The 11,226-nt window shown below is 41.5% G+C and overlaps 1 protein-coding gene across 2 annotated transcripts in view; it reads left to right on the forward strand.

Moving 5' to 3' along the window:
* The window catches only part of Ttc27 (tetratricopeptide repeat domain 27), a 123,808-nt gene that overhangs the window by 21,711 nt on the left and 90,871 nt on the right, over positions 1–11,226 (forward strand). Inside the window, exons 7-9 of one of the 2 annotated variants that reach the window (XM_055618255.1) lie at positions 1,096–1,229; positions 5,168–5,280; positions 8,652–8,718. In XM_055618255.1, the coding sequence (XP_055474230.1) occupies positions 1,096–1,229; positions 5,168–5,280; positions 8,652–8,718 (314 nt within the window). The remainder of the gene's footprint in view (positions 1–1,095; positions 1,230–5,167; positions 5,281–8,651; positions 8,719–11,226) is intronic. The other variant, XM_055618264.1, reaches the window with a different exon arrangement.

The following is an 11,226-nucleotide window of genomic DNA, read 5'->3' on the forward strand; positions in this document are numbered from 1 at the left end:
GCTGGGAAGAGTCTTAGAAAGGCTGTTTGTGGTAGGCTCCTGTCCTGTTCCCTGTTTTCTCCCTTTTCTGATGTCCATCCCATTTGCCTTTCTGAGGGAGGATTGATCATCTTACCCAGGGTCCTCCTTCTTGCTTAGCTTCTTTAGGTGTACAGATTTTAGTAGGTTCATCCTATATTATATGTCTAATATCCACATATAAGTGAGTATATACCATGTGTGTCTTTCTGTTTCTGGTGCTATGTTTAATAGCTATTACAGTTTATTTTTTTCCCAAAGTTGAGGTGAAGAACTTAAAAATGGAAGTGTACTCACAAATACAAAATGAGAATCAGGTTATGATTTTTCTACTCAGCTATAGACCTACTATAAAGAAGTAAGCTGTTAGGTCACTTCATTGGCCGTCTTGAGCATGACATATTTACAGGGTTGGTAGTTACTCAGAGCCAGAGTCCTCGTAGTATAGGAAGCAGATTTCGTAGCCTGGTCTTTGTAATCCCACATTTTCCAGAGACTGGATGTTGAAACTTTTGTTTCTCTTCAAAGTGGTTTGAAAATAGCTCTTCTGCAGCATATTATTTCACAGACATAAAGAAGAAATGTTGGTACATGAAACCAGATGGAGTACTTGCCTGAGACTTAAGACGCTGTGGCCCCAGCTAAGTGCTGGTTTTAATGTAGAGCATCCTGTGATCCTGAGCAAGTGATGATAAGTGTTTGGCCTCCGTCTTTTCATGTATAATACATACATGCATATATGTGTGTGTGTACATAATTATATGCATATAACATGCATGTGTCTATATGTCAATTCTACCCTCAGTACTTAATAAAAATTTTTTTTTTATCATCAGAGAGTAAAAATAAGCATGAGATTAAAAAGGAAAATGAGGATTGAGAATCTAGTGCCTGAAATCCTGGGTTTGAGCTTTAGCATTATAGCTCATTGGCTTTGGATTATCTGAAGTCATTTTTACATCACTGGGTCCCAGGTTTCTCATATGTGAATGGGGATAATTCTTCAGCAGTCTGAAAATATTAGTCGTTATGATTGTACTATAAGTCTGACAGGTAAGGTTTTATTTTAATTTTCAGGTGCTTTGGGAAAAAGGACACGATTCCAGGAAAATTATGTGGCTCAGCTGATTCTAGATGTCAGGAGAGAAGAGGATGTCCCTGCCAGCCCTGAGTTCAGCCTGGCACCTACCCCCCAGGAGTATTTAACCAAGGTGAGTTGTTTAGTTGACTCTCACTGTTTCAGCAGGTGAGCATCACAGAATCTGAATGGATGAGAAGAGGCTGTTTGAGAACCCTTATTCTTTATGTTTTCATAAAATAGGGATAATTTTTTTCTTTTATAATTATTTTGAGGAAGGATCTATTCTGGCTTAGAGTTTGAATGTATACATTCATGGCAGTGGGTGCCAGCTGCCACACTGCACCCACAGTCAGAGAGCCCAGCTCGCCCCCTTCAGTATAGTGGGCACGAGTTAGTAGAGTCACTGCATTGCCCCTTGACATATACAAGGCAGGCAGAGTAAGCGGCTAGCTGCTGCCCCACCTGTTGACTCTTTTTCGTCTTTTGCCTTTTGTAGCAGGGACTGGCTGTGTAGCCAAGGTTGGATTTTAGCTCCTGCCTCTCCTACCGTAGCCTCCTAAATGCTGTTGTGCCACAACCCAAGTGGCTTGGGTCATAGAACTCTGATGGAGGTGTCGAGGGAACGGAGGAAGAACAGACACGCAGACAAACATGAAGGAAAGCTGGGATCCTGTGGGAGTTTGGGTCCTCTGTAACCTGGAGCGACAGTGTATTTATTAGGTACAGGATGGGGCTGGGGAGGCTTAGGACGTTTGTGGGTGAGCAGTCTCAGGATGTGAGTGTGCAGGGACAGAAAGGTGCAGTTGCTAATGTCTACACACTAACCAATTGTCTATTAGGACTTAGATTTGGGCTCCTGAGGAAAGCTTTGCTTTTCCTTTTGGGCTTGGCCCATATAGCCAGTTACATTGTAGGGTTTAAGGCCTTGGAGTCCTTGCATGTCTGTGCCCATGTCAGCAGTCCTCAGGACTTCACTCACTCAGTGCTTCGTCTGTTCTGTACATGGGATTGTAGGTATGTGCCAACACACCCAGCTCTGTACTAGTCCCTTTACTTTTGTCTTCTGTGAATATTTTTTAATATTCAGAGACTCAGTATTTCTCTGGCTTCTCCTAAACATAGCCAGAATTCCTTTTCTCTCATTTTATGATCTGTCTTCTACTCTGTCAGTATTGCATTGCTTGCTGCTTCAGTATGCTTTTTGACATGTCTAATGACTTCTTTTCTTGTGGCTTGAAATTAAGACTCTTGGACAATTGCTTCCATAGCGGGCACGAACATATTTTCGTTTTCCAGAGATTCCTACATTTACAGTTTTATATGTTAAAATTTTTTTAAAGATCTATTTTTATTTTATGTGTTAGGGGTGTTTTGTCTGCACATATATCTGTGTACCACATGTGAGCAGTGATCACAGAAACTGAGAGGGAACTGGTTCCCCTGGAACTGGAGTTATAGATTGTTGTGACCTGCCATGTGGGTGTTGGGAATCAAACCTGATTCTTCTGGAAGAACAGCCAGTGCTCTTCACTGTTGAGCCATTTCTCCAGCCCTCATCTACAGTTCTGATTGTCCTTTTATTGGTTTTAATGTGTTTCGTGGTCATGCTTTTGGTCATGCTTTCTTTTAGAACCTATTTTAGAACTTTTAACCCTAAGTTCATGGAGTACCGAAATCCTGTTCTGTTCTGAAACTAATGCCAAGGCAAGAGACTAGGGCTGAGGGAGAGGAGGCGCCGTCATTCAGTTCATTCTGAGGTGGGCCTCTGAAAAGAATGCTGGGCCAGTTCCAAGTTCTCTGTTTGCTTTTGTGGTAGCTTTAGCAAGGACCAGCTGTTGGTTTTAGAAGAGAGAATGAGGGAGAGGGTTGCAGAAACATAGGACCTGACTTAATTCCTCAAGGATATGGAGCTGTGTCTGTCTGTGTGCTGTGGTTAACACTAGTCAGAGAACGTGTAATAACTGCTCTCATCCTTAATTTCCTCCTCTCTGTTCTCAGTCCTGTACAAGCCCCTCATAAGCTTTCAGTTGCCCATTGGAATCTGATCTTTAGGCCATGGAACATATTTTTGAAAAGAGATTTAATTCTGAAGTCTAATCACATGAAAGTTAAATCTTTTGTCTATATGTATGGTGTGTGTGTGTGTGTGTGTGTGTGTGTGTGTGTGTGTGTGCGCGCGAACATATATATATGCATTTATTTATTAGGGTAGCTTGCAGGCTGAGATTTGTTGCTTCTCATCCTGGTTTCTTCAGGACATTTATCATGAGTGGACATTGTTGAGCTTTGCTGAATGCCTTTCCTGCTCCTGTTGAGATGCCGGTGTGATTTCTGTTATTAAGTCTCTTGTATCTTATGACATTTATTTGATGTTGTGTAACTTTGCCTGGGGAGATGTGAACAGGTGTCCATTCACCGCAGATAACACATAGAGGAACAACAAAAGAAACCATTCCACCCATTGCCTACTTTGCAACCAGCGCATTTATTGGCGGACTTACAGGAAGCAATCTGGTGAAGGGTTACTTAGAGGGATGTGATGACTCACGCCATCTGCATCCCTGAAGAGCTCACCAAACGTGGGTGGTGCTCATCGTATCCCTGAGCTCCCTGCACAATTTGCAAGTTGCTTGGCCTATTGGAGAATCTTCCTCCCTAACAATTGTGACTGCTTTTGTAAGCTTGGGGTCTACTACATGAGTCCCAGGAATTGAATTTGGTAGTGAGTGCCTGTACCTGCCTGTACCTTCTTGCTAGTCCTTGTTAAGGACATTTTGTGTGCTTATTGCCTGTTTATAAACCTTCTTTTATGAAGTATCTTCATACAGTTTTGGTCCACTTTTAATTTTGGTTGTCTAAGAGTTTTCCATATTCTGAATACTAGTCCTTTTGCTTTTCTTTAAGACTCATTTTTCTTATTTTTTTAAAAATAGATCATCCTACAGATTTATTACTGAAATGCACTTTACAAAAACAGTATACTTTGCTGTAAAAAAGGTTGGCTGACTCCAAGCAAGTGGCAATGATAGCTCTCCTGCTGAGGGCAGGTGTGTGTTAGTGTGCCTGACTCCCTCTGTTCAGAAGAGCTAGTGTTGTCCTGGCAGCTCCACGTTCTAGGCCTCAGTTTGAGTCACGAGGGAGATTGAAAGGCCATGACACCCGAGCAGTTGGGCCCTCTAATGATGTGATGAGAACCATGATCACAGGGATACATACCCCTCCAATGAGGGGAAATAGGGTAGAAAGAGGGTCAGGCGATGGAGATGGGCAGGTAAAAGATGAGTATAAGAGAGGGGTGGTGGGAGTATATTAGCACAGGTGCTTGTGCCCCGGGGTCAGAAGTGATTGCTGTCTTTCTTCGCTATTGTCGCTTCTACTGAATTCTTGAGGTGCATATGGCAAACTTTTTCCACAAAGTAAATTGTTCCTCACTATGTATTCACAAGAAATAGTATGTTGACCATTTTTAGACATTATAAAAATCTTTAAAAACTGAAAGGGTAGGGCTGGAGAGATGGCTCAGAGGTTAACAGCACTGGCTGTTCTTCTAAAGGTCCTGAGTTCAATTCTCAGCAACCATATGGTGGCTCATAACCATCTATAATCAGAACTGGTGCTCTCTCTTCTGGCCTGCTGGCCTGCTCTCTCTTCTCACATGTAGGCAAAATGCTGTATAAATAATAAATAAATCTTTAAACAACAACAGCAAACCCAAAAGGGTATGTTAAGCTGGATATGGTGCTACATGCCTTCATAATCTTAGTACTCAGGAGACTAAGTCAGGGGGTGAGGCAGGTGGATCTCTGTGAGTTTAAGATCTCTGTGAGTTGGTCTACCTAGTGAGTTCAGGCTAGCTAGGATTACATAATGAGACCCCGTCAAAACAAACAAGCAAAACAACAAACCAAACAATTACAAAAACTCCAAAGTAAATCAAAACAAAAGTAATGTACCCCAACCTTCCTTCATAAAAACTACCATTCATCAATATCATCCCTTTTAGCAGTCCTTTGAATAAATGAATGATATATAATTTTTGTTGTAAAATTTTCATCTGTGTCCCAGCAGAATCTGGAGCTCAACGATGATACTGTTCTGAATGAAGTAAAGTTAGCAGAGAGTGAACAGCTCCGGGTACCTGACCTGTGTGCAGAGGAGCTTGCTCTTATCCTCGGAGTCTGGTATGCTCATGGATGACTTGAACACCTTGACTATTGTTCCCCTGAGTTTGGGAAGATCTTCATCACAACTTCCCTGTACAGTAGGAATTTTGTACTGCTTATGAAGGTAGAGAATTCTTGGGCAACAAATTAAAGGGTCAGAGGTTAAGAATCTGTTGAGTTTGTAGCTCCTTCTCATTCCTTTATAAGCAAATGTTTTTGGTTACCTTCATCTGGGTTTTTCAATAAAATATTAAATATAGGCGAGAATGATTATGTGTGTGAGAGATGCATATAAGGACTAGAGGAGGCCTGTGGGTATTTTACACCAGTGCTCTCCATCTTATCTTTTTTGAGAAAGCGTCTCTCGCTGGACCTGGTGCTCCCTGTTAGCTGCCCATGCTGGGGATCCTGTCTCTGTTCCCATAGGGCTAGGTTACAGATGCAGGTGACCACAACTGGCTTTTATGTGGGTGCTGGGGATCTGAACTCAGGTCCTTATGCTTGCACGGCTGGCACTGTTTTTTTTGTTTGTTTGTTTTTGTTTTTTTATTGCAGCACTTCTTGGCTGAGAATGACTATTTTGACCTCCAAGGATACATATGTGTGTATGTGTTCGTATTATTTATAATATACATACATAAACATACATTCATGTATAAACAAAATGTATATAATTGTTTTTTTGTTTTTTTGTTTTTTGTTTTTTTTTTTTTTTTTGAGACAGGGTTTCTCTGTGTGACCCTGGCTGTCCTGGAACTTGCTCTGTAAGTTTGACACTGTCCTCATATTCAGAGATCTACCTGCTTCTGCCTCCCAAGTGCTGGGATTAAAGGTGTGTATCACCACTACCCACCTAAGCATATGTATGTTTTGAAGTAAATTTATATTTAATACAATAGAAGCTTATGCTGTTCAGTGGAAATAGTTTTCTTTCTTTCCTTCTTTCTCCCCCCCCCCCCCTTTTTTTTTTTTTTTTGGTTTTGGCTTTCAAGACAGGGTTTCTCTGTGTAGCCTTGGCTGTCTCTGTATAGCCTTGTAGACTGAGCTGGTCTGGAACTCACAGGTATGTGCCTGCCTCTACCTCCCCAAGTACTGGGATTACAGGCATGCACCATGTGCTCGGCTCCTCCTTTCTTTTTTAACATAAGGCTAGATTACTGTTTTGGTTGGCTTTTATTGTTTGTCACTGTGAAAAGAACCTCTGACATTTCTCATCTGTGTACTTTACTCACTTTACAGTTAGAAGTTTTACAGAAAAAATGGAAATTGATCTATTTTGCTTGAGGTTTTTACACTTTTTTGTGGCTTTTTGGTGCTTTTGTGCATACAGAAGAGTGTCTTAGGATGGGAAGAACTTGAGGGGTTAATTATTGGATCACCTTGTTGCTTGATACATAATTCCTTTGTTACAAACTAGAGGTATCAGAGAGAGAATGTTATGTTTCCTAAATTATTTCATTCCTCATTTACTTTGCTCTGTTGTCACCAACAATAAAAACTGGTGCAGGCCAGGAGTATGGCACATTCCCCAGTTCAAGGCCAGAGTAGATTACATAGTGGGTTCTAGACCATCCAGGGCTACATATTGAGACCCTGCCTTAAAAAAAACTAAGTAAAAGTTTGGGGCTGAAGATATGGCTCAGTGGTTAAGAGCACGTTCTGCTTTTTTGGAGGACCTGAGTTCAGTTCTCAGCTCCCACACCAGGTGGCTCACAACTGCCTGTAGCTCTAGTTTCAGGGTATCTGATGCTCTGTCTCCCTGGGTACCTGTACTCTTGTGCACATACCCACATGATTAAAGCACACATAGATAATTAGAACTAATAAAGATAAATCTTAAATAGGCTTCGTTAAAAGTTATTGCATAAATACTTCATGTTCATAAAAGTCTTTAATACTGAAAATTAAAAGGAATTATTATTTTATGTTTTCATTCTTTATAAATTTTTTATTTTCAATTTATTTTATAACTATTTTGCTTACACTGATGTATATGTACCCCCCCTGATGCCCATGGAAGGCAGAGGGGGTATGAGACCTCCTAGAACTAGGGTTACCCACAGTTGTAAGCCACCATGTGGGTACTGGGACCAGATCCTAAGTCCTCTGCAAGAGCAACAAGTGTTCGGAACCACTGGGTTAGCTCTCCAGCCCTTTAAACAAAAATCTTTTTTGAAACAGGGCCTTCCTCTGTAGCCCAGGCTGGCTGCCTTCCTCTGTAGCCCAGGCTGGCTGCCTTCCTCTGAAGCCCAGGCTGGCTGCCTTCCTCTGAAGCCCAGGCTGGTTGCCTTCCTCTGTAGCCCAGGCTGGCTGCACACTTGCAGCAATCTTACAGCATTAGCTTCCTGAGTGCTGGAGTTTCGGGCATGAGCCACCAACCACATCTAGTTGTCATTCCTATATGTGTAATGTTTACATGCGAAATAACTTATGTAACATGTGAATTTAAGTCACATGTTTAGCACTAAAGTGGAAGTGGTGAGCTAGAAGATTAAGATCTCACAAGGTCAACCTGTTCATTTTTTCTTGTCTCACTGTCCTCAGAGTCCATGTCTTTTCTCCTCAGAGAAAATGCTATCCTAAGTTTTGTGGTTGTCATTTTCTGGCCTTTAAAAATGGGTGGAATCCCATCTCTTTGATTCCTCCAGGCTGAGAGCTTCCATTTGCTTGCTTTCATGCTTTCTGTAGTCCCTGTGATTTCCTCCTCTCTGTATTGTGTTTGTGTTAATCTGTAGTTTCAGTTAATTTGTAGGGCAGCATTCCAATGGGTAGATGTGTCATGATGTGTCATTTTCTGTTTGGATATTGTGATTACTTTCAGAGTTTTCCTATCGCAGTGAATATTTATGTGTATCTTTCCTGGCACATCCATGGGGTATATGTAAATGTAAGTGTTTCCCTAACTTCAAATTGTTTGCCAAATGTGCTAATTAGACTTTGTTGTGAGTGTCTTAGAATGTCTGTCTGGTCCTTGCTGATTTCAACCTGTCTGGTTGTTACAACAGGATTTGTTTGTGCTAGGTGTTCAGTAAGTGGGAGTTAAGACTGAATTAATTCTTTCCATTGTCTTTGGTGAGTGGTATAGCTTGAATTTTTTATTTTTCTTTTACCATTTATTTTTGGAGGTGTGCATGTCATTGCAAGTACCTTTATCTGTCTAACCATCCTCTGGTCTCTGGATTTCTTCTACTTTTTTTAATAAGATGAAGTATTTTGACACTAGCCATTGTATTTTCATCATTTTGTCTTGTATAATTGTCTTTAGAAATCTCATTTCTATATCTGCATATGTGTTATAAGAGATTATGGTTTGTCTTTAAGAATTATTTTTAATTAGCTACAACATGTATTTTAGGATTAATTTAACTTTTTTTTTTTTAAATTCAAAGCATGAATTTCCAGAAGAACAACCCAGTTCATAAGCTGACAGAGGAGGAGCTGCTGGCCTTCACATCAGTGAGTAATGGCATCCAGTTCCTTCTTTTTCCTTGTAGATTATTTTGCCTCTGGTGTGTTCTTGCTCAAACTGAAAAACTGCCAGCTAAGGAAATTAGGGTGCTTATCTTGCTAGGTTCCAAGCCACATATTTCTTGCTATTCCCTTAAGCAGGTCTCTTTTTCTTTGTACTTGCTTAGGTTTGAAGACAGTGACCAGATTCTCATTTTTTGTTTTTCCTTTTTTGACTCTGTTACTATGTATATAATAGATAATAACTGTTTGTTGACTGAATGAATGAGAGCCTGAGAGTTCATAGTTCTTATGCATGAGAGTAAGAGCCCATTTTGATGCCTACATGGATGTCTTGACAAAGGGTCAAGAGTTAGCAGGGGCAGGAGAGCAGGGGTCAGGGAAGGAGATAAGTCTTGGGAACATAGGCGCTTGTCAGCATTCCGTTGCATAGAACATCAAGGACAGAAGGGTGGACAGAGAAGTGGCTGTGGGATTTGACAGGGTGCCTTGCTGACCCGGAGTACTGTTTGAGTGCAGTGGACTAACGAGGGAAGGTGACAGATCAGGACCCAGGCTGGAGAAGAAAAGCAGCAAAAGGGGATAGCTGTTGGGAGGTGTGAGGTCAAAGAAGAGAGAAGTGTATCACAGAGGAGAGGGTGAATCATTGTGGTTTTGGCTTTCTGACTGGGAAAGGGTGCACTTTTTTTTTTTTTTTTTTTTCTGAAGTAGGGTCTTTCTAGATAGCCCTGGCTGCCCTGGAACTTCTTCTGTAGACTAGGCTGGACTTGAACTCATAGAGATCTTCCTACCACTGTCTACTGAGTTCTGGGGTCAAAGGTGCGTGCCACCAAGCCCAACTTGGTATATATTTTCTTGGTTGAATGAAACCTCTTTTGATTCTGCCAAAGGCATCCTTATTATCAGAGAGTACAGAATTGCATGTTCTTTCTTCCTTTGTCATTGTCCAGATAGGATGAAAGAAAGAACTTTTAACAGGTAGAAAGAAAAGCTGGCTTGTTTGTGCTATAATATGAGCTTTGCAAAGTACTCTTTTCCACTCACTCTCTTGACCAGGTTAAATGCTAGTTGCTGGAGCCCTTTGGGTGTCTGTTTTGTCTTCCCACTCTTCTCATTCTTCAGCATCTTGGGTGCTACTATTATATTGTGGGCTCTATCTGACTCTGTGGAAATGCCTTATTTATTCATGACATGTGCTGTAAAGAATTTGGCAAGCAAAGTGGCAACATTGTTTTCAATGCACATCAAATAACTTGTGTACCTTTCTTTCACTCAGGTAGCAACTGTGAAATATTTACCATACACAGGTGTTGTGATACCTCATTGGGGTATACAACATTGAACAATATCTTTTTTGTTCTATAATTTTAGTTAATTTTACATTCCTGAGGGGGAACTACACAGATGGAAAGAGAAGTAGATATTTAATTGAGGTGCTAAGGAGGACTATAAAGTGGGATTGGTGTTGTTTAGCAGGGTGGTCTGGAATACCTCAGTGGGAAGGTGATGAGGAACAGAGATCCTCCTGAAATGTGGCAGTGGGTCAGCTCTCTAGTGGCTGTGGGTGAGTGTAGGATGGACAGGGCTAAGAGGAGACAAGTGTTGAGGCACAAGATGACTTGGAAACGTGGGTCTCCACTGTTGACTGAGGCGAGCCACGGTGGGGCAGATGACAGGGAATGTTCTTGCTGGACTCCATGGAGTGAGCAGTAGTAACACCATTGTTTGGTTTGGTCTCATATACATTGGATATGTGTATCCTCCATAGCTCCTGTCCAAGCACTACACAAAACTGTTAAAAGTACAGTTCTTGTGAGTGAGGGAGAGTTTCACTCCATTCCTTAGATTATAACCTTCTTTATCTGCTCTCATTCCTTCGTGTCATCAGGCATTTGTGTCATGAGGCATCTGATATGGGTAACTCATCCCTCACAGCTTGCAGTGAAGGTCATAAATTCAAGTTTCATACGTTCCCCACAAGGCTCTTTTGCTGAGTACTTTTTTCTACTTTCTCTTCTCCTTTGGCTGCCCTCCCAGGAAGCACTGGCCTGAGTACTGCTGTCTTTGGGGAAGAAAGCTTTGTGACTGCAGAGACTTAAGTGCCAGAGTCTAACTTTTCTAAGGACACTTCTTTATTAATTTAGAGTAAATCTTTAATTTCCAAGAAGTACTGCAATGTGCTGGGGTTATAGCTCAATTGATAGAATGTTCGCCTAGCATGCACAGAGCCTTGGGCTCAATTCCCAGGAATGCATAAAATGCATGTAATCCCAAAATGCAGATGGAGTAGGGAGGATCAGAAGTTCAAGGTTCTGCTTAGCTGCACAGTAAATGAGGTCAGTCTGGGACACATGACACACACACACACACACACACACACACACACACACACACACACCCACCCACCCACCCACCCCTGGTCTTCAACAAAACCCAAACCAAACAACCACCCACCCACTGGGAAGAAGTAGAAGGAACACAGGCATGTGGAGGGCT

Source organism: Psammomys obesus, unplaced genomic scaffold, assembly GCF_907164565.1.
Source record: "Psammomys obesus unplaced genomic scaffold, mPsaObe1.curated_primary_1811, whole genome shotgun sequence".
NCBI lineage: Eukaryota > Metazoa > Chordata > Mammalia > Rodentia > Muridae > Psammomys > Psammomys obesus.